Raw genomic sequence first — 27,708 nt, 5'->3', positions numbered from 1 at the left:
GGGGTGAGCTCTCCGCCCCCCACTTCCAACACATAAGGGCCCTCCAGCCCCGCTGCTCCACCAAAGACTCAAAACCATGATCAGATTGAACCATTTTCAGCTTTATTCCAGAGCAGAAATAAGTCATTTCCTAACAATAAATATAAAAAAAATAATAATAAATTAAGGTTCGAAAAAAATATCCAACGAAAACGAAATCAGTAACACTGACAGAGTAGTGAATGTTGCCTGAAGGGGAGGGAGGTCGGACGGACCGGCCCCCAGCCTGGGAATGTCCGACACAGGCCACCGTGTACCCCCAGCCCCGGCCGGGCCCCCTGCCACACACACATACTCTCCACAAAGTACAAAATATATATTTTAAAAAAAAACCTCAACACAACCAAGCATCCTGCGAGGGCCCCGGGGAAGCGAGATTTGGCCCATTGGGGCCGAGGACAGGGCCTGGGGGGCTGAGGAAGGCACCAGAGGGACAGGGGAACCACTTTGGGTCTTGCCCAGCTGAGTTTGCTGGCTGTCCTCTTCTCATCTGTGGGTGAGGCTGGAGGTACCCTGTTCACGGGGCCACAGGCCAACCCCTCCACCTCCCGAGACGGCGAAGGGGTTTGGAAATGTCCTGTGTGTTTGTCCACATGTCTTGGCGGGGCTCCTGCCCCAGGGGATGCTGGGAACACGGCGGTGCCTGCTAAGTGCTTGGCGGACTGTCCTTTGTAGATGAAGAGGCCCCCGGCTTGGGGTCCCTGAGCGTCTCCCCGGTTTAGGCCAAGGTGTCGTCCAAGACGCTCCCCCCCCCAGCAGAGGCCTCAGGGAGGCATCAATAAGGAGTAACTAGAAATAAATAAGGTCCCTGGTGGCCCAGTGCAGAGCTGGCAGGGAGGCCACTCTGTTTCTTCAAGTATTCTTGGCCAAGGGGGTTTGCGGCCTGCCGGGGTTCAGATGGGGATCCCCACTGTGTTCACCTGGTCCTTGAGTCCCAGCAGGCTGTAGGCGATGCGTTTCTGGTGGCCGGGCAGCCGCACCCCAATCCTCTTGATGTCACTGTGGGTGAGAGAGAGGGGGAGTTAGGGGCTGGCCGGGGAGAGGCGGGGAGGGGTGGGGAGGGGGTGGGGGGCAGAGGCTTGGCAGGAGGAGCCACATCCCGAAAGCTTGCTGACATCGACAGTTAGGAAAGGAGAGAAGTGCCCACGCTGTGAGAAGCTTCTCCCCTCCCCCATGAAACCGGCACAACCGCCTGTGAAGCAGGTGCTCTCTCCCCCACTATTTTGCAGATTCGAGAACTTGAGGCTCAGAGAGGGGACGGGACTCGTCCAAAGTCACACAGCCAGGAGGTGGAGGGGCTGGAAATCGAAAGTGCTATGAACACACGCCTTCTCTGCCCCGGCCTGGGTCTGTCCTCACTGTCCCCAGCCAAGGCCTCCTCCCTGGGCAGCACTGGTGCCATCACTGGGTGCAGGGGGGTGGGGGCAGGGACCCCCTAGGGGTGTTGCTCTCAGCTCTCCCTGCTAGGCCTCTTCCCAGCCACTGCTCTATTCCACCCCGACTCCGAGCGCCCACTGCTGACAACTGAGGAAGAACTCAGGACACACTTTGCAGCGGGACCTCAAGGGTTAACGTTCTGCTGAGTTCTTCTAGAGGGAGAGGCTGGCGGGTCACCAGGCAGGTGACCAGGTCACCCCGGAACTAACTAAGTAGGTGTTCTTCCTTTAGGATCCTCAATTGCCTCACCTGTAAGATGGGATGAGTGTCTAGCTGGAAGGTGGAGGGTGGGAGACCCCCGGACACGGGTGGCAGAGGCGGAAGGCGGCCTCCGTGCCGAATGGAAAGATGTGCCCAGGAGCCCAGAGCCCTCTCCTGCCCCCCTCCCCATGCCCCTCCATCCCCTTGTAAAACCACTTATGCTCCCAGGAGCCCTGGAGCAGGACGTTTATTGCTCACTCTGGGACTTTTCTCTACCACCACCCTCACCCACCAGCCCAAACCCATGAAAACACCCAGGTTTTTATGGGCCGTCTCCTGGCTGTAAATGAAACTAATTATACGGTGCGAGCTCCTGTTTGCAATTCCGGAGACATGACTTTCCCACAGGCTCTGGGAGCCCTCGGAGGAGAAACGCTGGGCAGGGAAGGGCAGACCCGGATGTGTGGGGAGGGGAGCTGGCGGGGAGGGCTCCAGGAGGGGCTGATTGCTCCACTGCAGCAGGAAGGCCAGCAGTCGGACGGCAGGTAGAACTTCCTAAGCCACCGCCGTGGGCCAGTCCAACGGAAACAGCTGTGGCTGTCGAGGAAGCAGCGCCACTTCCCCCGCACCTGGAGGTCTCTGAGGGTGGCTCCCAGGGAAGCATTCACAGCACCGGGGAAGGAGGCGCTACTGAAAAGCAGGATCCTGGGCCTCGCTCCAGACTCACTGACCTTGAAGTTCTGGAGGTGGGGCAGGGAGTCTGCATCCTACTGGGTCCCAAAGACCCTGATGTGCAGCTTAAGATGCAGGGGGTTAAGTGAGTGCTATTAGGGTGACGGCAGAGACCTGTCCCCTGGGCTCCAGGATGGGCCTGGTACATAGTAGGTCCTTTGAGGACTATCTGCTGAAGGAATGAACGGCCGCTAGTGGACATGGGGCCGCCGTGGGCCTGTCTCCCAGCCTGCTGCAGTTAGGCTGACAGGGTGGGGGCTGAGATTGCTCCTGAGACCCGTCTAGGAAGCAAAAGCCCTGGGCCGGGAAGCAAGAGGCCAAATTCTAGTCCGGGACGTCATCAAAGCCTCGGCAGGTCCTGTCCTGTCCTGCCTCTGGGCCTCAGTTTCTGTACATGGAAAGTGGGAAGCTTTGCTTAGATGCTCCCGAGCCACCTACCCCAGCTCCACTCTTTTTCAACACACACACACAAAAAAACCCCGCCGCCTTCCCTGCCTCATTTGCTAACCTGGGAGGTGCACAAGATGAGACTCATAGGCCAGCCTGGTCCCTGTGGCCCTTGCAGCAGACCAGCCCAAGACTGTTCCTGAACCAGCCTCGGTTTCCCTCTTGTCACTCCCATCAATTCTCATCACAGGGGTAGGGAGACACCTGACCGAGGCTACCTTTCCTCTGAGCACTCTCAGCGCAGGTCCCAGCCCTGGGAAATTCAGAGGCCGCACGTCCCCAGCAAGCACCACCTATGTGCTGGCCCTGGGCACAAGGAGGGAGAGAGGCCTCCTGGAGCCTCACATGTCAATGCTTCACTGTCTCAGCAAACAGTGCATCAGCACTAAGCCTATGCTGAGGGTACGCAGTGACCATAAAGCCCAGCGGCCTGTGCCCCGCTCCCAGACACTGGACAGTGCCTTTGGCGGGACTGGGCATTTTTCTGGACTACAAGATCCACTGCTTCCTTAGTTCCTCAAAAGACAATTAGAACCCTAGTCTAGCTAGAGACTCAAGCGACTCCGAAATAACGTGGTGAACGCTCAATGTGAGAAAATGTGGCCGTCGTGGGATGGCCCAGGGCCTGCCGGGGAGTGAGCAGTGGGTCAGGGGCCAGGAAGAGCAGGGAGGGGACACTGAAGCCTAAACCTCAACCCCATAGGGAAAGTGCTTAAGTTCTGAGACCAGCTCACTGGCTCCCACTGGGACTCACGGCATGTGCAGACACAGCCTTTGGGGTAAAAAAGTGGTCTAAGATCCCCACTTGTTTCACTGATTTGAACTAAAGAAGTAGGCAGGGGTGGTGAGTCACGCAGGCCCCAGCTCTGAGCACCACCCAGCTGGTAGGAGGCGGAGGGAGCGTAGAATGACTTCCTGCCTTTATTCAGACCTTTCCAAACACAGTGCACATGCACACACACACACACAGCCTCCATCCATCCAAGACAGCCCTGTCCTTGCTCGTGGGAAAGGAATTGGCCAAGCAGCACCCCGGGCTATTTCGGGAAGCTTCTAAGAACATGTGTTTCCTGTAAGCGCTTCTTGCCCCTTGCTCTGCTCACCCACAAGAGTAGCTGTGCTGTCCCCACTGGGAGCCCCCAGAGGCGCAAAGAGGCTGCTCTAGGTTCCCGGGCGAAAGGAAGGGGCCCAGGAACCCTGGCATTTGCCCACAGGCTGCAGGCTGAAAGCAAGGGGGCCGAGGAGAAGAGGACAGTGACATGGGTTAAGTCCCTACTAGGTACCAGGCATGTCACCTGCACTGCACCCATGCAATCTGCACAGCAGGGAAACAGGGAGCAAGCCTCAAGGACGGAACCTGATCTGAGCAAGGTCTCCCACTAGGAAGCGTCAGATGTGGGACCTGAAGCCAAGTGTGACTGCAGAGCCCGAGCCTGGAATCCTGCCGCTGGCTGGAGACAACAGATATCCTGGGACCCATCTCCTCTCTCCAGGCCTCCCTCTGGCCAGCTCCGTCCCTGTCTGACTCCCCGTCCCCTGGGATGGGCCACGGCCTGGCCCGAGAAGCTGTGACCAGCAATCAGAAGCCCAGCTCAGCGGTCTTCAGGGGCCCTGGAGAATGTTCCTGCTTAGGCCCAGCTCCCAGAACTTCTGTGACCCAGAACTGCGGGAAGCCCGGGTGGACCCCCTCCGTGTGATTCCCAAAACCTCCCAGCCCCCAGGGCCCATTCCAGCCCTGACCTTGGACCCTGTACATGCTGGGCTCTTGGGGCCTAACACTATTTTTAGAGGCACAAAAGGCTGAGAGGATAACGTCTTCTCCCTCCTGGGATGGGAAGAGGTGTCCGTGCCAAGGCCGTGCCGGGAAAGGTCCCCAATGTTGGAGGGGAGAGTGGAGCTCCCACAGGGTCGCCTGACAAAGGGCTATACCCAGGGCTAGGGCCGGGGTAACTGGCACTTCTTGCCAGGCTGGACCACAGGGCTGAGAGTCAACCACGCGGGGAGAGGTGTCCGGGAGGGGTTGGCCCAAGGCACTCTCTCCCGGGAAACGGCCTAGAAGCCCAAGGGCTCTGCCCATTTCTCTTCAGCACCCCGGAGAGGAACGCTGCCCCTAACCGCTGTGTGACCTCAAGCAGGCTACGTAACCTCTCAGTCTGTTTCTCCACTACTGACCTCCATGGTCCCCGAGCTCCGGGCCCTCACCGACCGACCAGGGCTGGAACCCCACTGGGCCTCTAGTGGCTGTGGGACCCTGGGCAAGTCATTGCACTCCCCCCCACCCTGTTTCTCACCTGTCCGTAGATATACGGACAAGGCCCACCTGCCAAGTTATCGTGAGGACGGATTCAAAGCGCTCAAGCACACAGCTGGCACACAGTTAGCCCACCACCAACACTGCTCTGATTATGACAATTACTATTATTTTCCCCTTCTGGAAAAGAAAAGATGCAGGAAGAGGGGGGAGCCAGGAGTGAGTGCCCAGAACTGCTGGCTGCTGGCCTGGCTCTGCCCTTCCTGTGAAGCCTCTCCCCACTAAAGAAAAGGAGAGAGAAAGACGAAGAGGGGAGCAGTGGGTGGCCGAGGTGGCCTCGGAGGCAGGAGAAGGCCGGGCCAGACTCACTCGTTGGTCATCTGCACCACCTTCTCGATGGCAGTGTAGCCAGCCGCCAGGAAGTGCTCTGTGTACTGCTGCATCTTGATGGACTCAAGCCACTCGGACACCGTGCGGAAGGGCACCCCCTCGGAGCCACTGGTGCTGGGCAGCCGGATGGACACCCTGAAACAGGCATCACCCACCTGCAGGTGAGCGGCTGCAGCACCCAGCCCGCCCCGGGGGAGGGGGGGCCCAGGCCTGCCGCTCCCCCTAACCACCCTGCACCTCAGTTTCCTTATGTGGGTAACAGGGGAGCCCAATCAGGTAGGCTTCAGGGAGACAGGCTGGCATGTCATGAGCGCTCAGTGTTTACAGCTCCTGCGCCCCCCACGCCCCGCCCGCTCCCCCTGGCAACACCACCACCGATAACCACAAAATAACAAAATGTTAAGATTCAGGTTCCTGGAGGCACAGCCCCAGCCTGGCGACCTGCCAGCACATAAAATACTTAATCGCCCTGTCTCAGCTTCCTCATCAACAAAAGGCAGATAATTACAGGACCCATCTCATCGGTCGTTTGAATGAGTTAAAACATGTTAGGTGCCGAGCGCAGCGCCCGGCGCGTTTCCCATGTATGCCGACTGCTGCTATAGGTTGGAGCCCCCGCCCCGGGCAAGCGAAGCCCACGTGTGGGTGCCCACCCCCACCCACTGGCCCCAGCTGGCCACCACACGGAAGCAGCTCGGCCGTGAAACCGGGGGCGACGGAACTAACCGGGGGTCAAAGTCAGCCAGGGTCTTGAGGGAGTCGGGAGCGCGGATGAGCTTGTCGAGGATGCTGACGATGTCGGCGAACTTGGGGCGGCGGGCGCGCTCCTGCTGCCAGCACTGCATCATAAGCTGGTAGATGGCGGAGGGGCAGTCCATGGGCGTGGGGAGCCGGAAGCCGTCGTTGATGGCTTTCATCACCTGGGGAGGCAGGATGGTCAGTGCCGCCTGCACGGCCGCCAGACCCCGCGGGCTCCCTGAGGAGGCCCCGGCCATGCAGGCAGGCGAGGGGGGCAGGGAACCCCAGACACACGTGGGGACGAGCCTTCTCTCTGGAGTCCGATACACAAGCGTCAGAGGTACGGAGGGCAAGTGCTGAGGGGCTGTCCCCGGAGTTCCATGGAGGAAGGGGCTCCTGACCCCGCTGTGTGCCCTGCAGCCAGCCTCCGTCCAGTCTGGGGACGTCTGTACCAGCCTCTCCCTGCAGCCAGAGCCCTCCTCCCGCTCCGTGTCTTCACCTGGCTACTTACTGCACCTTAGTCTCCAGGCTGCGTGAAGCACCGGGCACCCACACTCACACACAGATGCATCTATCACACGCACATGTGCATGCACACCCAGGTGCATGCACGCAGGAATGCACGCCCCCTCCCCACTCCTTGTTTCCTTGTCCTTCCACTGACCATAAGCAGACACTGGGTCTGGGGCCCAGCACAAGCCTGGCTCATAGGGGGCCCTCAACAGACATGTACTGAATGTGCCAGATGAAGATTAGCCCCTCCAAACTCTCCTCTGCCCAGCCATCGGGGTGTGGAAACGAGAGGGCTTCCGTTCAGGTCAGGAGAGGGCTGGGCAGGGTGACGGGGCCTACCTCATGGTTCGACAGCTCCCAGTAGGGCCGCTCGCCGTACGTCATCACCTCCCACATAACGATGCCATAGCTCCACACGTCGCTGGCTGAGGTGAACTTGCGGTAGGAAATGGCCTCCGGGGCTGTCCAGCGGATCGGAATCTTGCCACCCTGCAGGGGACCCAGGCTCGGTCACTACTGTCCCTCTGGCCCACCCTAGGATGATCGCAGCCAGGCTAGATAGAGTCAGGGCCCCTCGTCCATGCTCCCTGGAGGTGTTCTCACCTGTGTGCCTAAGGTCCACACTCAGGTACGTAGGTGAGAGGACCTGGAGCAGCATGAAGGCCGCTTCACCCTCAACCCCTTCATCCCGGGGGGCGACAGCTGCCCTAGCACTTACACTGGTGGTGTAGGTGGCCTCGGGGTCATCCTCCAGCACGCGGGACAGGCCAAAGTCTGACACCTTGCAGACCAGGTTGCTGTTGACGAGGATGTTGCGAGCGGCCAGGTCGCGGTGAACGTAGTTCATGTTGGCCAGGTACTTCATGCCGGCCGCGATGCCCCGCAGCATGCCCACCAGCTGCAGCACGCTGAACTCGCCATCCTTCTCCTGCCAGAGCACAGGCCCTCAGCCACCAGGGCACCCCGAGCAGCCCCAGGTTCCCCACCTACCCCAGCCCACATCCTCACCCGAAGGAACTTGTCCAGGGCCCCGTTCTCCATGTACTCGGTGATGATCATCATGGGCTTGTCTGCAGAGGGTGGGCACAGGTGTGAGGGGGTGGCCAGAGTTGTAGATGGGGGTGCAGGGAGCGGGGGGCCGGGGGGCACTGCTACGGACAGAGCCCCTGTTGAGTGGCCCTTCTTCACACCCACTGCGGGTGGTCAGGCCCTGGGATGGGTTGGGTCTCCCGCCCCCACCCTGGTGCCCGCGCTCACATTTGGAGACCACACCCTCCAGGCGGATGATGTTGTGGTGGCTGAACTGGCCCATGATGCTGGCCTCGCTGAGGAAGTCCACCCGCTGCTTCTCGGTGTAGCCGGCTTTCAGCGTCTTGATGGCCACGGGCACCTCCTTCTTCCCCGACGCCTTCAGTGTTCCCTTATACACCTCCCCGAACTCTCCTGCGGGAAGACGAGGTGTGAGGAGCACCCAGTCAGCCTGGCCATCAGGCGCCCCCAACAAGTCCCAGGCCCCCTGGGCGGGCGCACTGCACTCACCTGCACCAATGACCTTCTGCCGCGTGACACAGGACGGGTGGATCTCAGTGGTGAACTTAAGCACAGCCTGGTTGGGGTCCTCATATGTGTGGGGGTCCACATATGTCTTCAGGGGCTTCAGTTGCTCTGGACGAGAGGAGGAGGGGCAAGGTCACGGTTTGGGGGAGCCCCCTGTGAAGGGTCATCAAGGGGAGGAGGAGGAGGAGGCCACGGGATCACTGAGCTTCGGGCTCAGCCCCTCTGAGCTGCCCAGGGAAGCCCCGGGCCCCACCGCAGAGCTCTGGGAGCGCCCGGCTGTCCCCGTCTCCACCGCAGAGCTGGAGGGCAGAGTTGGGGGGCAGCCTGTGGGGACGGCGGGGGGCGCTGCGTCTCACCTGACTTGGAGAAGTAAACGTCCTCCGAGGACTGGCGGGTCCGCAGGCTCTTCCTCCTGAGAGAACCCCACGGGGAAGCCACGACATGGGGGAGGTCAGAGGCCTGCTCTGGCCATGAGCCTCCCGGCCCCCCACCTCCCTCTGGTCCTGAGCGGGGGCCTGGTGTGCCGGGGGCTCTGCTGAGCAGGCAGTGAGAGGCGGGGAGGAAATGAGCAAGCAGGGCTCGCTCCCGGGGCTCTACACCCCGTAATGGGCCCTTAAGTGGCCATAATGAGGGCTTTCCTCATTAGAGCTCCCAGAGCTTCCTGCCTGCGTGTCCCGAGGAAGTGTGGACGCAGCGTTACTAACGAGGGCACAGATGATGACCGCCACATCCCGAGCCCCCGCGGCGTGCCAGGCGCTGTGCTGGGCACTTTACAGCCCGCTGCGTCCTCTCGGCCCCGGGGGGGCTGGGGTCAGATCACCAGCACCAGACAGGAAACCGACGGTCCCGCCCCGCTGTAGCCCACCTCGGCCCTCGGGGAGCCCAGGCGTGGGCTCCAACCAACCTGCGATGGATGAAGAGGCCGATTCCTGCCAGCACCAGAAGCAGGACGATGCCAACGGCCACACCGCCAATCACTGCCAAGTTGCCAGATGCTTCCGTGGCTGTCAGGGGAGAGTGGCTGATGACAAGGGAGCCCCCCAACTCCAAAGACTGGCAATGTCCCCTTTGCATCCAAGGCCCACTTTAGGGACCTGAGACATATGCCGGATGCTTTTACTTGTGACGGTTCATGAGAATATTTATTCCCATTTCATAGATGGTAAGTAGCAGGCCTTCCCTAGGGAATACGGTAGGTGCGGCCAGGTGCGTGGGACACTTTCCGTGACCCAGTCCGCCAGTGTCAGGCCCCATGTCCTTCCTTCTTGCAACACTGCCCTGAATGCATGTCCCTGGTCCCCCTCCCCCAGACTTGGGGCCAACTCCCACTGGGCTCTCCTAGGCCCTGGATGACCAGGAAGGGGGCATTTTAAGTTCTCTGATCCATTTGCTCCTCCCAGATGTCCCAACTATTCTGTTTCAGAGCCTGCCCAGGCCCTGGTGCCCGACTCACACAACGTCTGGAACTCGTGAATCTTGCTGCCGGCACCCTGGCCCTCCTGCGTCAGCGCCTGCACCTGGATCAGGTAGGTGGTATCCGGAGCCAGGTCGTCCAGGGTCACGGAGAAGCCCTCAGTGCGGCGCACATTGTAGCTGTTGGAGTCCCCCTGTGGGTGAGGGCAGGGCATCAGCTGGGCCCACCAGAGGCTCCCCCAAGCCTGGTTTAGCAAGGCAGCTCGCTTACATCAGCAAACTCAATGCTCTTCTCTCTCTTTTTTTTAAGATTTTATTTATTTATCAGAGAGAGAGAGAGAGAGCGCGCGTGTGTGAGAACACAAGCAGAGGGAGGGGCAGAGGGAGAAAACAGACTTCCTGCTGAGCGTGCAGCCCAATGTGGGGCTCCATCCCAGGACCCTGAGATCATGATCGAAGCCGGAACCAAGATTCAGACACTCAACCAACTGAGCCACCCAGGTGCCCCTGGATGCTCTTCTTATAGATGAGGAGACTGAGGCTCAGGGAAACGAAGTGAGTCGCTCAAGGTACTGCCTGCAAATGCACGACCACCAGCAATGTCTGATCACCGAGACCCGGCTCTCTCCCCAACCCCGACTATCTCTTCTGGGGAGACTCCAGAACACTGTGTCTCCTCTCCCACAACTCTCTGCTGTGCTGGCCTGGGAGAGGTGACTCTCAGGAAGACCTCAGACCTCAGTGTCCTCATCTGCAGAACGCGGTAAGCATCTGTCTGTGACCAGCCAGCCCTCTGCTTGCCACCCAGCCAGGGCCAGCTCCGACCCCTTGTTACCTTCTTGCGGTAGGTGACCTCGTACTTCCACACACGGCTCTGCTGCGGTGGGGGGATGCTCCAGGAGACACTCAGCGAGGTGGTGGTGCGGCCCTCCAGCTTGACCTTTGGGGGCTCTGGTTGGGGGGCAGTGGGGGAGGGGTGTGAGGAGCCATGTCGGGGGTGGCTGGGGGTGGGTGGTGGGGTGAATGCCCCCAGACCCAGACCCAGTCCCGTCCACAGCCGGGGGCTCCTCAGACCCCAAGCCCGCATCAGCACACAGCCGCAGGCCCTGGACCCCAAGGGCTGGCACATGTAGGGCACCCCGTGACTATTTATGAGTGCATAAATAATAAAAGTAAAACAACAGCTGACTCTTGCTCTATCCTCTCTGCGGACAGGCACCGTCCTAAGAGCCTTATATATAATTTATTGAATCCTCTGGATAGCCCTGTTATTACTCCAATTTTGTAGGTGAGGGCATTGAGAGAGGTCACAGAGCTCGGAAGTAACCCAGACTGATTTTCACCACCTGCTGCGGCCTCTCTCTGGACACAGCCGAGCCCTGGGTGGCCATCCTCCCGAGGCCCCACCTGACCCCCCGCCCTCACCTGTCTGGTTGATGCTGACGCTGGCGGTGCGGAAGCTGCGGCTGGCCACCAGCTCCGACACCCCGTTGCGGGCCTCCACTGCAAAGGTGTAGTTCATGTGCGGCTCCAGGTCACTGACTGTCACGCTGGTGCGGGTCAGCGCGTGCGGCGGCTCGGAGTAGCGCACACTGGCCTCGCAGGGCCCGCACTCGCCCGACTCGGGCCAGCACTGCTCGCAGGTGACACTGTAGATAATGTCGTCCCGGCCCCCGCTGTCCTGGGGAGGCGTCCAGCGCAGCTCGACTTTGGCGCCCATGCCCACAGCCGTGAGGTAGTGCGGGGCGGAGGGCGGGCCTGCATGGAGGGCAGAGGGCAGAGCTCAGACCTGGGCAGCCTGACGTGTCATCCAGCGCGCCGCGTCCACCGCAGCCACCCTCCCTGAGCCAAGGCAAAACTCACGAGTGCAGGGCATGGACAGCAGGTCCTGGGGGGCTCGGAAGTAGCCTTCCTCACAGTCACAGAAGGTGGCCCCCTCGGAGGACAGCACCGTGTGCACGGGGCACTCCAAACAGGGGCTTTCGGATGCCTCGGACTTGAAGAATCCAGGCGAGCAGGCTGGTGGACACAGGGACAGACGTCATTTTAACCCGAAGTTCCCACCCAAAGTGACTTTTCCAGTGGGACCTCGTCCCAGAACCCCACACAGGTTGCTAACCTCCTCTGGGCCCATTTTCTCATCCCTAAGGCATCTTGCGATGACAAAGTGCATGGCAAGCACCTAGCTCACGCTGGGCACCCAGGACGCGCCTCGCCCATGCGCTCCAAACCTCTGCACGCTGCTCCCCACCAGCTCTCGCAGGCAGGGCCACACCCGAGCCGGGCGTTCAAGGCTTACATCTCACCTCTCAGCTTCCCGAGAATCCTATCTCACACCTGGCTCGGCCCCAGATGGAGCCTGCTGCCCGCCTGCCTCATCCCCTTTAATTTGTGCAGACCAGCCTGATGGGTCCCCACCCAGGCTTCCAGCGGCCCAGGGCAGTAACTGCATCTTCCCCGCTGGCCTCTGTCGACCCACTGTCACCACCACCACAGCCATATCAGCCAGGCACACCCGCTCAGGATGCCACCCCTGCAGGTGTTCCCCCACCCCAGGACCCGACCGCCTTCCTGTTCCGGGGCTGGCCCACCAGGAAGCAGGAAAGGCCAGGCCCCCAGCATCATCAATGGAGCTACTTCCAGGACAGGTCATTTTGGCCATTCAGGAGGGCAGCCAGGAAGCAGCTTTTCCTCCCCGGTGGAAGGTCCTGTCCTCGCCAGGATGACAAGGGGCTCAGGCACCTGACTCCAGAGGCTTCTTCCTCCCACGATCCTATCCTGCCCCTGCCCCAAGCCCCTTCCTGGCTTCACAGGCAGGAAGCTGCCTAGACACGGGGCCCACCGTGCAGGGCTGCTCAGGGCTTGGACAGCTGCCAGAAGGGCCAGGGTGGGGTGGGATCACCCTAGGGACCTCTTCTACAACCCCACCATTACTGTACCCGCCTCCATCTCATTCTGTGGACAGCAGCCTGAGACCCTCCAACCTCAGTGCCATGTTCATTGCTCTGTGACAGGGACCCTGAGATGGACAGAGCCCCTGAACTCAGGGCGTGGGAGCGCATGACTATGTCTGCCATAAAGGGGTAGGCAAGAGCTAAGGAGGCTGAGGAGTCATAGCGGGGATATTTCAGCCCGGGCTTGGAGGCTGAGTAGGAGTTCGGCAGGGTGGAAAAGTTGGAAGGAGGAGGTAGGGGTGAGAAAGATCCACACAGAAAGTATGAGTGGCTTTCTGGGCATAAATGGGGGAAGCAGGAGGCAAGAAGGCCGAGAGGTTTTCAGGGATCACACGAGCAAGGCCGTTAATGTTAGGCCAAGGAGCCAGGACTTTATCCAGGGGCAAAAACAGCCACTGATGGATTGATGTAGAGCCAATGGCACAGTCAGATCCACACTGTCAAGAAAATTCTCGGACAAAGTCTCCCTCCTTGTCCAGTTCCCTGTGTGAGTAGAGCTGGGGAGCAGGACTGGGGACGCCCCTCGCCCACCGTGAGTGAGCAGCCTGTCCTGCCACCACATCAAAACCTCAGCAGAGGGGCGCCCGGGTGGCTCAGTCGGTTAAGCATCTGCTTTTGGCTCAGGTCATGATCCTAGAGTCTTAGGATCAAGCCCCATGTGGGGCTCCTTGCTCAGTGGGGAGTCTGCTTCTCCCTCTGCTTCTGCCCCTCCTCCTACTCCTTCTCTCTCTTTTTTCAAATAAATAAATAAAATGTTAAAAAAAAAAAAAAAAAAAAACCTCAGCAGAGGCCCCGAGGGTGTTCGTCCAGGACAGAGGGGGCCTGGGACCCAACTCCTGCTCTGTGCAGTGACACAAACAGTGACTGCTGACTAAGCACCTACTGTATGCAGCTCCCGGGCCACGTACCTCACACTCACTCGGTCCCCACAATGAGCCCGGCACACTTGGGCACTTTATCGTTCACTCTACTTTCAAGGAGAGGAACCTGAGGCCCAGAGAGGCAAGACCACTTGTCCAAGGTCAATGAGCTCCTAAGACCCAAAACCCAAACCTAAACCCAGGAAGCCGGACTTTGAGTCCCTCTCCTCCCACAGGCATCTAGCTTTAGAGCAAAGAAATCGGGACGCCTGGGTGGCTCAGCGGTTGAGCGTCTGCCTTCAGCCCAGGCCATGATCCCGGGGATCTGGGATCAAATCCTGCATCGGGCTCCCAGCAGGAAGCCAGCTTCTCCCTCTGCCTCTGCCTGTGTCTCTGCCCCTCTCTCTCTCTCTCTCTCTCTCTCTGTGTGTGTCTCTCATGAATGAATAAATAAAAATCTTGAAAAAAAAAAAAAAAGAGCAAAGAGAAATCAACATTCTAAAAGGAGCCTGAAGAGACCGGAGATGAGTCCTGACCCATTTCACCAGTCAGAAGATCCCAAGACTAATTTCAGAGCAGCTGGGGGGGCGGGGGGGTGGCGGCATGTGTGCGGCACCTCCCGACATAGGTCTTCTCAAATGGGGCACACTATGGCCTCTTCGAGGAGAGAGTAGAATCAACCCCGGAACATCGACTGGGGAACCAAGTCTCCTATCATACTTTAGCAACCCACGTGTATTTGTTTTAAGATTTTATTTTTCAGTAATCTCTGTACCCCACGTGGGGCTCACACTCACAACCCGAGACCCACCGCCCAAGCCGGGCAGGCACCCCTCATGTACCCTGCATTCCTCCTTATATATATGTCACATTACAAAAGTAGCTCGCTCCTCCCCAGATCTTTGAATGAAAAGGAGACTCTGCAGAGCTGGGCCACTTGATCTTGGGATTTCAATTCCCCCCAGTGCCCTGACTTGTCGCTGGAGGGGCCGATACCCCAGGTAAGTGCTGGCTCCAGGTGTCCAGGCCCAGGGAGTCGGGATACTCAGGGGCCCCCAGAACCACCTTCCCTCCCGGGCCCTCAGGCTCAGGGGAGGGGACACAAGCCCCCACAGCTCGGGCTGGGTTCTACCGAAGGCCTTAGCCACCTGCAAACCCCCACGATGCCCCCGCGCCCCGCCACGTGGTTGCTCCCCAGCACCCCCCTCCCAGTCCTATGCCAAGAGGAGGAAGGGGGGGGAAGAGTCACGTTCCATTCTTTGGCCCCAGAGCCCGGGGGTGGCCTGACTGCTGCCGGCAGGAAAGAGGGAATTTGGAGAGATTTCCGCTGCGGATATGCCAGATAATACAGTGGAGAGGCGGCGGCAACAGGGCATGTGCCTGCCTGACGAGAATGCGCTGCCCCCCCCAACCCCACAACCACACGGGGCTGTCCCCAGGGCCCTGCCGGAGTGGGCCTGGCTCAGAGGCCCCGGAGTCCACGGGTAGGACACCAGCAAGCCCCCGTGTCTTCCTGACTTTGCCTGGCTGGATCTCCTGGCGTCCTGGGCACGTCGGGTGTTCACACACACCCAAACACACCAGCAAGCACAGAATACCCACGGTCCCTTAGCCGACCAGGGGACTCCTACGTATCCTTCAATACCCAGCTTGAGCTCCTCTCCGCAGCCCTCCCGGCTGCCCAACTTCTGACCCTTTTCTGCCCCACCGGGGCATCTGTTACTCAATCTTCTGTTTACCAAATAGAAATGGAGCACTTCCTACGTGTCTGGCACCATCTAGGATATGATGGTGAGACTGATAAACACCGTCACTGCTTCGGGGGATTCACAGCCTGGCTTTCATGCTCCCTTTGAAATTACTTCTGCTCCTATTAGAATCTTCTGTGAGAGCGGCAGCAGGTACAGAGTCTGATCTCTCCGTGGCCCATGGCCCGGCACAGGGTCCAGCACACAGTAGGGGTGCAGGTCACGTTGGTTGGCTAGGTGGACGGACAGGTGAATGAATGAATGAATGAATGAATGAATGAATGAATGAATGAGTGAGTCAACGACTAAACCTAGCACGTGTGCATTAAACACTCGCCACAGAAGTGCCCTGGGACACCCTACAGGGACGGCGCCCCAGGATGTCCACCTGCCTGGCACAAGAGCCTGGCCCGGGCACACCTATGGAAGGCTTCTCTGGCCCGGGGTTCCCTGGCGGGCCCGGGCCACCCCAAGCAGGGGGGCAGGGGAATTGGGGCACGGCAGCTGCGCCCAGAGCTGCACCCCGGTTTTTCCAGTTCCCGATGCCCGATGCCCGCCTCTCAGGTGGCAGCGTGGAGTGACTTAGGGACACCCGCCCTCTACAGTGACGCAAATCTAGCCCAGGGCAGAGCCCCTCCCCCCCAGGCCCAACCACCTCCCCAACTGGTCGTGGTGAGGTCACAGGGTCAAGAGATCACGGTGGCAATTCACCCAGGGCCAGTCACCTCCCCAAGCCAGGGGGGCAGAGCGTGGACTTTGTCTTGTGCCCTCACAGGCGGCAAATGGTGACCTGTAAGTCATCGACCCTGCCAATGAGGGCCACTGAGAGAGCTCCAGACCGGGGGGGGCTTCTCTTCCCCAGCAGGCCCGCGGCCCCATGTGGGGATGTCCCCAGGCCGCTAGCACCTTGCCCCCTTCACACACACCCTGAGAATTATCTTCAGGCACATTCCTCCACGGCCTGAGATAAGCGCCACTCCCCCCAGCCTCCGCCTCCTGCGGTCTCCCCTCCACCAGCCTTTTATCTTCTGTTTGCTTTCCCTTTGCCTCCTTCCTTCCGTTCTGGGGACCCACTTACCTCCGGTGAGGGCGGGAGGGGCCACCCCATGGGGCTGCCAGGGTGTGAATTTGCCCCCAGCGTGAACTGAGGCGGGGCGGGTAGGGCAGGGCCCAGACATGGGGAGCTGCCATCCATCCCCCCCACGGGTCAGAGGACACCGGGTGGCACTCCCCAGGCAGGGACGCGCCCAACAGTCAACAGCTCACAGAGCCCCCAGCCTGGGGACCAGTCACATCCTAAGCGGAGCTTCTGCCCACAGCTCCTGACACAGCCAACCTGCCCCAAGGCCACCTAAACCAGAGCCATCCCCCCCACGGGGCTGGGCCTGGGCCACTCAGGATCCCAGTACTGGAACCCTGCTTCTTGCCCCACATGGTGAGATCACCCAGTTAACAGCTTACCGGGGCAATCCGGGTTCTCAGGCTCTCGGTAGAAAGTCCCAGGATGGGACCCCTGGGTGGCTTAGAGGTTGAGTGCCTGCCTTCGGCCCAGGGCCATGATCCTGAAGGCCCGGGATCAAGTCCCACATGGGGCTCGCTGCATGGAGCCTGCTTCTCTCTCTGCCTATGTCTCTGCCTCTCTCTCTCTCTCTCTCTCTCTCTCTGTCTCTCATGAATAAATAGATAAAATATTTTTTTAAAAAAAGGAAAGTCCCAGAAGATAGATTCTGATCACTAGGTTAGCAAGGGTCCAGTCTACCCATTTCACAGGTGGGGTGAATGAGACCCAGAGGGGACTGGCCAAGGTCACACTGCTTATGGGGAGGACACCAGCCAGGGGCAGCTAGCTGGGGACAGCACACTGGCCCTCCTTGTGCCAGGCCCCAGCTCATTTGGTCACTGGTCACTGTTTCCTCTTGCTGGGCCTCAGATTCCTCATCTATAAAATGGACCTACCACCCTCAGCCTTTTGGGGTTTGTTTGCCTAAAGGAAACCACAAGAAATGCTCAGCCTGGTGCCTGGACTGGGGGTGTCCCTGTGAACTGGGGGACAGAGAAATTAGGAGACGTCCCCAGGGGGCTGGGCCCTTGAAGGAGCAGGAGCCTCCACAGAGGGAATTCCCCACGGTACCCACTCCAGCGCCAGCCTCCCAGCTGCTGGGCCGAGCCTTTGGCCAAAGCCGCCGGCCACCTGCTCACCTGGCCGGCAGAGCCCATGGCCGAGGCGCCAGGCAGGGCCCCAGCAGCTCCGCCGCCTATGCCAGCACAGGAAGCAGAGACAAAGCCGCCCCGGGGGAGATGACGGTCAGCCTGAGCGACTCCACTGTCCCCCAGGCAGGGCCGGGGGTAGGGCGGGGGACTGGAGCGAAGCTGGCTCATTCCTGACATAGCTCGGAGAGCTCCCCGGGCAGCGTGCCCACCTGTCCGATCGCAGCACCTGAGCGGTGCCTCCCTTCTGCTGTCCATTTAACTCTTTCCTGAGAGCCAAGCTTCCTGGGGAAAGAACCCCAAAAAGCAGTGAGCTCTGAAGATGACCCGGACCAAGTGCTCGGCGACCTCAGGGAATCCACACCCCTCTCTGGGTGCCATGTGTCATCAGTAAAAGCCCCAGTGGGAGGATCTGGGTCCTCGGCCCCGCGGAGGGGCGGGCGGGGAGGGCCGGCCCTGTACCTGCCTCCATTTCTCCCTCAGTGTGCTCAGTAAGGGCCCCCGATCACCCACCCTTCCGTCATCTGGGGGCTGCCCAGAGAGCTCGTGCCCCGTCCCCCTGCCAGGAGCTGAGTCAGGGATTCCAAAGGAACTGGTCATTTCCCGCCCCGTTTCCTGACCCATCCTCCAGCCTGGGCGCCGCCGCATCTCCTGGATTCAAATCCCAGTGTGACCACACATCGCTGTGTGGCTCCAGGCAAGTCTCCTCACCTCCCTGAGCCTCAGTCTCCCGACCGTGCCTCGAAGACAGGTGGGCCCCGATTCAGCAAGCGTTCCCACAGAGCGCCCGCGGGGCTCCCGCCTGCCCTGGAGAGCACCTGTCCGTAGGAGGTCCTGTTTTCCTCTCCACTGGCCTCGTGGTCAGGGGGGGGTGGGGGGGGTGGGCTGCTGCTGGGAATGTTGCAGGGATAAAGAGCAGCCAGGCTGGGGCTTCCCAGCTACACCGAGGGCCCCTAAGAGCACAATGAAGGGAATCTGGGTCGAGGGATCTCAAGGAGGAAAAAGCAGGGCAACAGGTGGCTGGCAGTTGAGAGGTTTCCACCAGTAAAGTCAAAGATTTTGGTCTTGGAAACGAGTCCTCCCAATCCGGGGCCTTTACCCAGCGCTTCACAGGCAAAGCCCCCCCTGACCGCCTCTAGGGGAAGGAAGGCTGCCCCCCCTTCCTGGAGAGAGTCTCCCCCCCACCCTCACCCCCCTGCAACCCCAAGGTCCACTTATCTCTGCAGGGCCTGAATCACCAGCCTGTGGAAAGTTTTCAGCTGCCCCTCACCCCCCACCCCTGCATTCCTGTGTGAGGATGTCATGTGGGAGGAGCGTGCTCGACCCACTGGGCTGCCTCGGCCCCCCCCACCCCGCAGTCATTGTCTGAAACTGGGAGTGTGCACTGGAGGTCACCTAAAGCAGCGGCCTCCTCGGGAAGAGAGCTGGAAGGACAATGGGGTGGTAGGAAGGACCGGAGCAGGGACTACACCACAGGCCTACTCAGGAACTTCTCATCCAGGAGTTTATAGGCTGTGTTAAGCAAGGTTCTGAGGATTTGTTTGAGGAGCCAGATAGAGCCTATCAGAAAAGGCTTTCAGGCTCCTCTGACATTTCAACCTACTTCGTGTGTTGCAGGATCTATGTCTTGAAAAAACCAAGTAGAAAGCCTTCTTATTTGAGGCCAGAGATGAAGAGAAATTTACCCAAGATCACCCAGCTGCAGGGCTGAACCCCGATTTCTCAACACCCTGCTTATCTCAGCAAAGAAATTCCCAGAGAGAGAGCGAGAGAGAGAGGATGAGCTGGCCTTCCAACGGTTGGCCTGCATTCCACAGATGCCCTGCCCCACAGCCATTTCTAGAAAAAGTCACCCATTGAAAAAAATCCCCATTGCTGTAGGGATTTCCGCTGTCACAGGCCCTGGCCGTGCCAACCCACAGCCTCCTGATGTGAGCTCACTAAAGCCCAGGCCCCATCCCCAGACACAGTCCCAGAGAATCGGCCTCTATTTGTTATCAGTAGATGTCAGGGGAAGCTGAGTCGGTGGCCCTGGGGCAGGCCGGGCAGGGAGGACGGACCTTGCACCTGCCTTCCACTTTGACCTCAATGTAGACATTTTTCAAAAGCTGATGGTTCATGTGCAGCCAGGGGATGTGAATCCCGGGTCTGGTTCCCCCACAGCCGTGTACGAAAGGGCCGCCTGAGACCCAGAGAGATTAAGTGGCTTGCCCAAGGTCACGCAGTGAGTTAAGAGAGATGGAACGAGCCCCGGGGACTGTCCCATGTGTTCACAGGGCTGGTACACAGCAGATACCGAAGTTACATTTGCGGGATGAATCAAAAATAACAACCACACTTTAAAAGCACTTATGTGTCAGGCACTGACCTAAGCACTTCGCGAGCATTAGGTCATTTGATTATCATAACAACCCTATGAGATAGGAGCTGTGTTCATCTCCATTTCACAGATGAGGCAACCAGGCAACAGAGAGAGGTTAAGCAACTGGCCTAAAGTCACACAGCTACACGTAAAGCAGGGTTTTTTGTTTTTTTGTTGTTGTTGTTGTTTTTTTAAAGCAGGGGTTTGAACCCAGGCATTTTTGTCCTAGAACCCTTGCTCCTAACCTCCACGCCACACTATGCTTCAACACGCCCACTGTCAGTGAATGAGTGAATCCCACCATCAACGAGGAAACCGAAATCCAGGAAGGATCGGTGATTTCCACTAACAGCACCACCGCACGTCAGGGCCAGAGGCGGCCTTACCAAGATCCCAGCGGTGCCAGGCCCAACAGCAGAACCCGGGACCCCGGCCCCGCACCCCGGCCACGCCCGTACGGCCACTCACCCTGGCAGGCGTCCTCCACCTTCTCGTAGCCCGCCTGGCACAGGCACTGACCGATGGGCACCAGCCACTCGCCGTCCACCGCGCAGTGCATGCGGGGCTCCTCGCCCCCGGGCGGCACCACCGCGTGGTCCACACACGTGCCGGCCACGGTGGCCAGGGAGGGCGCGTCGGAGCCCGCGATGGTCTCGGGGAAGCGGGCCAGGCCCTGCAGCAGCTCGGGGCACTTCTTGTAGTAGACGCGGACGGAGAGGAGGGCCACGCAGGCGCCAATGTCCTGGAACGCCAGGTAGAAGCCCTTGCGGCTGAGCGGCCCCACGGAGCGCTCCTCCACGTTCAGCTTCACGTGGCGCGCCTCGAAGTCGCTGCTGACCGTGATCTCGTCCGGCGCGATGGTGTCGATCTTGGTGAACTGGCGCTTCTGGAAGTTGGTGCCGTAGTCCACGTCCGACTCGGCGTAGTAGAGGTTGAACGTCTCCTTGCAGGAGCTGGCGCCACCGGGGAAGCTGTTGCAGTCACGCACGGTGAACTTGAGCTCGATGAAGATCCGCTCGGCCTCGCCGCGGTACACCCAGTTGGTGCGAAGCCAGTTGTCCTGGTCGCCGGCCACCACGTTGCACACGGAGTACATGTAGATGGGCATGTCGTCCATGATGTTCTGCATCAGGTCCCACTGCGCGGGGTGGGGGGCGCAGGAGGGTGACAGGTCAGTGTGGGCAGGCAGGCCCAGGGAGGGGCTTCGGGTCAACCTCACACTCTAAAAGTGGCTGAGCTAGGACCTGTCCCTCTGGTGTCTCTGATCCCAGTGTCCGGGTACTGGACCTCTATATGGGACTGGGAGCTGGGGGAGTCTGGGGAATCTGTGTGACCTCGGGTGGATCACTTGAGCTCTCTGAGCCTCAAAGTCTGCATCTGTACGATGGGGACAAGATCTGCCTCGCAGAAGTGCCGTGAGGATCAGTGATAGGGTAGCTACGAAATGCCAAGCACATTGCCTGGCATGGGTAAGACGAAGCAGCTCTCAGACAGGCGGCTGGTGTCATTAATAGTAATATTTGCCGCATGTGTGTGCGCACAGATGGGGTGAGTGGCAGGGAAAGGGTTAGGTCAAAAAGAATGGATGAGGAGTGCTTGGGTGGCTCAGTTGGTTGGGTGTCTGCCCTCGGCTCAGGTCATGATCTCGGGGTCCTGGGATCAAGCCCTGAGTCAGGCTGTCTGCTCAGCAGAGAGCCTGCTTCTCCCTCTCCCTCTGCTGCTCCCCCCACTTATACTCTCACATTCTCTCTCTCACTTTCTCAAATAAATAAAATCTTAGAAAAAGAAAAGAAAAAGAGTAGATGACTTCCCATTATTTAGATCCTGGCTTTAGAACAGATCAGCATACGTTCTTCCCTCCTCAGAACATAGCTCAGTGTCCTCTGGGAAGACTCCCCAAGTTGGGCCAAGTACCCCCTTCTGGCCCCCCCCAGTCTCCACACCCCCTTTATCACAGCTCTAGGCACCTATGTGGTGACACCTACATCTGGCTCCCAAACTAGATTCTGAGCTCGCTGCGGCAAGGACTGTACCGAATTCATTAATGCATCCCCAGGACCTACCTGGAACAGAGTGGGTGCTCAGGAAAGGATTTGTTGAATGAACAAATGAATGAGTGAATGAATAAAAGCAGAGGGGCTGGGGTCAGAGGCCTGGGCTACACCATGTGACACTGGCCAAGGCTTTGCTCAAATGCCCTTGGGCCTGTTTCCCCCTCTCTGTATAATGAGTTGTTCCCTCCCAGCAGGATTCCAGGATCCTGGAGATCCACAGAACTGTATCTCAGGCCCTCACGGGGCTAAGGTGACCAAGGACAAGGAGCTGACTCACGCAGATCTGGCCAGCAGTGAGAACTGCCCCAAGGAGCCCCCTAGAAACATACTTCTCCCCGGCACAGGGCCCCAGGGCAAACTCAGCAAGGGTCCATTATACAGAGGGGAAAATCAAGACCCAGAGAGCAGCAGTATCTTCCCCAAGGTCATGCAAAGCTGGGAAAAGGATCCCAGTGTCTTGCCCAGCAGTCCTGGTGACAGCCAGGCAGGGCAGGCATGGATGACTTGGGTGGGGCTGAGGAAAACAAACTCAGCCCCCAGCAGGAGGGGGAAGTAACAGCCGGGGGAAGGGGAGAAGGCAGAGGGGCGCAGCAGGAAGAACCTGGATCCAGTTTCCTGGGGCTATGGGGACCTGGGAGCCCCTGTTCCGTCTCTCCTTTACCCTTCACCCTCTGGGCTGCAGCCCTGAAGACAGGGAGCCTTTAATTCCTTCCTCCCAAGAGGTAGATGGAGGAAACCAGAGGGGGTTGCTCTGAGCATTGGCCCGCTGGGGCGCCCATGGGCCCTGCTCTGCGGGGGCCTCCAGCTGTCTCCCCAGCCCTGTCCGCCTCCCCCTTCCCCACCTCTCAGCCCCCAGCCTACCCAGTCTGGGGTGGCAGACTGAGCTGGTGTGGGAGGCAGGAGTTTGGTCCCTGGCTGAGCTGTTCAGATTCAGGCTGGCCCCATCCTCCCTGGGTCTCAGTTTCCCCATCCCCATGCCCCCGCTTGACCATGAAGGCTTACCCCTTTGCCATATGGGTGCGTGAGCCAGCCGAGTTCCCCTTTAGCTGCAGCAAAGTCCAGCAGTACAACTGGAAGAGACAGGAGGGCCAGTGAGCTTGGGGGCATCTCCAGGACTCAGGCCATGGAGGGAAAGGTGACAGTCCCCCAGCAGCCCCAAGAGGCCATGACAAGGGCTTCCTCAGCTTTCAGAGACTCCACTATATGGGGTCACTGTATCCCAAAGACCTGTCCCCAAAGACCTGTCCCTCGACGGATAGGGAAACAGGGAGGGATGGGCCCTAGTCAAAACCACACGAACTGCTGGGTAAGAACCAGGCCCCCTGTCTCCCAGGCCACCAGCTCCACCACGCCACCCCCCTCGGTCAGCCCCCAGCTGGGCAGAGCAGGACAGAGCTCAGCCCAGCGGGGGGACAGCAGCTGGCCACAGAGCTGGGGCGGGCAGGGCTGGTAAGTGACACCGCGCCCGCCCCGTCTGCTTCCGGAAACAAGGCCCCTCAGCAGCACTTCACACATGCACGTGGGCCTCGGGGGCACTCGTCCCTGCTCCTGCCACAGCCCCCCCAGCATGAAACACCCCCCACCGCACCCGGGCCACGTAGGCGCACACATAGGCTGCACACGTATGTCCATACGTGTCTCCTGGCACTCCAAGAAGAGAGGACTGTTAACAGGTGGGAATAGCTCCAGGGAGGAGAGGGGGGATGACGAGTGGGGGGTTTTCTGGAAACTGATCTTCCCACCACAAAAGCCACAGAGCAGGCAGGATAAAGCTGGGAACCCATAGGGGCCTCAGGAGGGGCCCAAAGATACACACAGCTGGAGAGGTTCCCTCCCTGGGAAAGTCGCTCCCACTGCCCTGTCCTTCACACCCTGGCTACTGCCCTGCCAGGGGTGCCTGGGGGAAGAGTTGGAAACCTTTAGAGGGGACTTCCAGCCCCAGAGGGATCATGTACCGGGACCGTACTGTCCCCAGAGAGCCATCTGGAGCCTGATGGAGGGACACGCTGCCAGCACCTTCCCTAGACCTAGTCCTGCCCTTGGGTAAATCCCATCGGTTCACCCCTGGCTCTCCGCCAGGCTCAGTGGCTGTAGCCAAGACCCAAAACCTAAGACCCAAGATCCTGGGTAGTGTCCCTCCTCCATTTCCAAGTAGAGTCCAGGTAGCTGCCCATAGGTGGCACCCTCCCTAGAGAGAAAGCTGCTGCGGGCACTGTGGGAGCTCAGGCAGGGAACCTATATGAGGTTGTACCCCCACCCCCACCCCTTCAGAGGGTAATACCCTCAGGTGGAGGCGGAGGGGACCAAGCACTCCCTTCCGTGGACTCAGGAGCATGAGGAATATGGCATATGAGGAAGAAGCAGCATTCCTCAAGACCAGGACTTGGAAGAATGACTCTAAAGGTGGACCTGGGCAGGCAGCGAGCAGAGATGGGCCTGATTTAGGGGCAGGGATGGAGGGAGCTGAGAGAGAAGTCTTAGGAACCCGCTCCTGGAGTTAGGATGGCCTACTCCCCTGGGCTGAAGGCCCCCAGGCCTGATGCGAGGCATTGCCACCGCTGCTGACCTGCGCCAAATCTCAAATCTCTCGAGGAAGGGCCCTGCAGCCCAGACCGGGAAGAGGAAATCCGATGTGGCACCTGTCCCAAGGCTATGGGGATGGGGAGGGTGGCTGGAGCCGGTAGGGTAGGGGCACAGATTTGTTCGGACATGCCCGGAGCCCAGGCTTGGAAAACTCACTAACCCCACTAGCAAATGGAATGTTCTGGCTACAAAGGAAACAATCTGGGGGTTCCTGGCTCCAGCTGAGTGGGCAGGAGGACGATAGTGAGTGTGCCCCTCGGTTCCAGTACATGTCCCTCCCCGACCCTTCCCAGACTGGTAGGAAGCTGCAGTCTGCACCCCTGAGGGAGGGGGCTCGTGGCTCCCAGGCTCTGAAGGGTTAACCGGCCCAGAGGGATCCCACCACCCCTCCCAGAGCACATTCCCCCTCCCAGCCCCAGGCCTGGCTTTACAAGTATCACGGGGCTCAATCTGAGAAGAAAAGAAGCCTTCACACAGGAAGGAGCCTCCCCAGGGGGCTTCCAGCCACAGCCCCCTCCCTGGAAATTCCCTAGAAGCGATCACCAGGAACAGGAGCCCAGCCCTGTGTGGCTCTCTCTCCCTGAGCTCTTCCAGGGACAGAGGGCTCTGGTTCCCTGGAAGGGGTGGGGACCTGGGAGCCACTTGGCTGCCCCTGGAACCTTCACTGAGAGGCCCTGGCTAGTCAGGGCCCATCCAGGAGCCCTCAATCCCTCTCGCCACCCCCAGCAGACCTCCCTCTCTGATTTCTCCGCCTTCGTTCCATCATCAATGTCATAAGGCTTTCTTTACTCAAACACGACACTACCTGGAGTCACCTCCCTGCTCCCTGCTTCCCACTTTAACCAAATCCAGCTAATTCCTAAAGAAAGGAGTAAGGCAAGGGGCTCTGTGGGGGAAAAAGGGAACAGAGGGGGAACCTGGACTCTTCTTACAGAACCAAGCCAAGGACTTTCCAGGACCCGAGCACACTCCAGCCCCCCTCCCATCAGCCACCTCCTCAGCGCCACTGCATCCGTGCCCAGCTATTCTGATTCCTAGGAAAATCAGCCACGAAACCACAATGGGCTCCAGCAGCTCTAGAAGCCAGACGCCCAGGCCTGGCCCTCTGTGCAAAGAAAGGGCCCTGCCTGGCAAGGGCTTAGCCGGGGCCTCCCTCAGTTTCCCCATTTGCAAAAGGAGGACAGATTCAGTGGCTGCTGAGAATCCAACAGGCTCCATCTGGGTCTCCAAATCCAGACTCTACCCACAAGGAGGGGGCGAAAAAGGAGAAGAGAAGTGAGCAGAGCCTGGGTTACGGGGTGGAAGGGGCCTGTGTGTCCTTTTGTCTGCCCACACCCCCCCACCATCTACTCCCAGGGAGATTTACCACATTTGGCCTGAAAACCAACGAACAGAACCCACCAGCAGCTGCCAGCTGGGCCGCCACCACCAGCACCAGCACCAGCACCAGCACCACCGTAGGCATACCTAGGGAGTGGTTCACTGGGGCTCTTGGAACCTAAGCAAAAATGTTCCCCCACCCCAGGACTCTCCAAACACACCCTTTGCCTCCTCAATCCCGCGGAGGGGGAGGGGGCTGCGACTCTGTCAGGCTGGGGAGGGCACAGTATGGGGCACAAGGACCAGGCAGCTCCAGGCTTCCAGGCCGGAGGCTGGGGCTGCTGCACACCCGCTCAGTGGCTCAGTAGCGTGGGTCCTGTCTAATCCCCTCACCCCCAGGACAGCCTTCCAGAAAGGCCTGTAGAGATTCCAGCTGTCTCTCCCCTTCCCTCGAAGCCCAGTCCCCCAGGAAGGGGGAGGACCACAAGCTGGAGGGTGGGGAAGGGAAAGGAGTATTGCAGATGGCAGCAATCCCTGCCGCCCACTCCTGCAAGTTGGGACCGGGAGCCCTGACCCATCCAGGAACTCGGACAGGATGCGCCCCCCACCTCCACCTCCAAGAGCTCCAGCTCTGGCCTCTTTTCCTCCCAACTTGGAAAAAGCAAAACCTCCCGCCCCTTTTTGGGAGGCAGAGAAAGAAAGCGAGGCTCAAGGAAACTTCTCACCGGCCCGGGTTTCCTCTGCACTTCCCCCTGCTGGAGCCTGCGGAAGCCGCGCTCGGCCCAGGCCCACGGGGAGAACTTGCTCTCACTGGGGGAACCCGAAGCCCGGAAGGTGCTCGGCCGAGGGCAGGAGCCCCCATCCTCTCCGCGCCCCCGGCCCAGGGCGGCGCCCCCGCCCACGCACCTGCCCCGCCCAGGGCAGAGTCTGCGGGCCCCTCGCCCCTCGCCCTGCGCCCTGCGCCCCGCGCCCTGCGCCAATCGCTCGGGTGATTCAGGCCCCCACCCCCGGATGCCCGGACTCCGCGGTGGCCCTGGGGTGACGGCTCCACACCTTGAGAGGCCGCGCCCCCACCTGCCGCATTTCCTCGCCCTGAGTCACCCCTTGCTCAGAACGCTCGACTTTGGGACTTCCTGTCCGCGCTCGCGGCCCTCGAACCTGACCCCTGCGCCTGCCCCCGAGCCTGGCAACGCGGACTGGGAGGGCCGGGGGGAGGCTGTGCGTGGGCAGGGTGGCCCGAAACCCGCCCCCCACCCCCTCCACACTCTCCTGCCCCGGCTGGAGGCAAAGGGGGCGTGGAGGACAGCTCGGGGCGCACGGGCTTCTCCAGGGGGCTCCCCGCCCGCCCCAAGCCCCCTCCCCGCAATGAGGCCCCGTAGGAATCCTTCCCCGCGAACTCGGAGCGAGCGCGCTGCTGAGCGCGGATCACCGCAGGCCTCGGCCGCCCCGCGCCCCGCTGTCCAAGGGACCCCCGCGCCCCTGAAGCCGCCGCCCGGGCCACGACCGCGTGGCGGGCGCCGCGGCCCCTGCTCTGCGGCCCCCGAGCCGGGGCGCGGCCGCTCAGTCCCCGGAGGCCCCGTGACCCCGGGGCGGGGGTCCCCGATGCGCCGCGGAGGCAGCGCGCGCCCTCCCCGCGGACCCCCCGGGCTCTTCCGAAGTTGCGCGCGCGCCCCGCGGGGCTCCGGGCTCCGGGTCGGGGTCGGGGTCGGGCGCCGGGTCGGGCTCCGGGTCGGGCACACTCACCTTCCTTGCCCTGCGCCGCGGCGGCCGAGGCCAGCGCGCAGCCCCACAGCAGGGCCAGGCAGGCGCGGGGCCCCGGCCGCTCCATGCCGCCCCCGCTCCCGCCGCCGGCTCGCGCCCCGCTGCTCCGCGCGCAACTTCTCGCCTCCTGCCCGGGTCCT

The 27,708-nt window shown here is 60.4% G+C and overlaps 1 protein-coding gene across 2 annotated transcripts; it reads right to left on the bottom strand.

The window, feature by feature from the left end:
- Positions 1–80: 80 nt before the first annotated feature.
- Positions 81–27,708, bottom strand: EPHA2 (EPH receptor A2). 2 transcript variants are annotated; one of them, XM_072751104.1, is made up of 17 exons: positions 27,551–27,708; positions 22,907–22,974; positions 20,319–20,988; positions 11,582–11,737; positions 11,144–11,476; positions 10,554–10,669; positions 9,759–9,912; positions 9,210–9,309; positions 8,662–8,717; positions 8,288–8,413; positions 8,006–8,191; positions 7,757–7,818; positions 7,467–7,676; positions 7,088–7,237; positions 6,224–6,417; positions 5,477–5,632; positions 81–1,038 (listed from the first exon to the last, which is right to left on the bottom strand). In XM_072751104.1, the coding sequence occupies exons 1-17, from the start codon at positions 27,633–27,635 to the stop codon at positions 933–935; spliced, it is 2,928 nt and encodes a 975-aa protein (XP_072607205.1). In that variant the 5' UTR covers positions 27,636–27,708; the 3' UTR covers positions 81–932. The 2 variants fall into 2 exon arrangements, with proteins under 2 accessions (XP_072607205.1, XP_072607206.1); XM_072751105.1 differs by lacking the exon at positions 27,551–27,708 and adding an exon at positions 26,533–26,736.

The sequence above is a fragment of the Vulpes vulpes genome, chromosome 2 (assembly GCF_048418805.1).
Source record: "Vulpes vulpes isolate BD-2025 chromosome 2, VulVul3, whole genome shotgun sequence".
Lineage (NCBI taxonomy): Eukaryota > Metazoa > Chordata > Mammalia > Carnivora > Canidae > Vulpes > Vulpes vulpes.
This window is presented reverse-complemented; position numbering and strand designations above follow the sequence as displayed.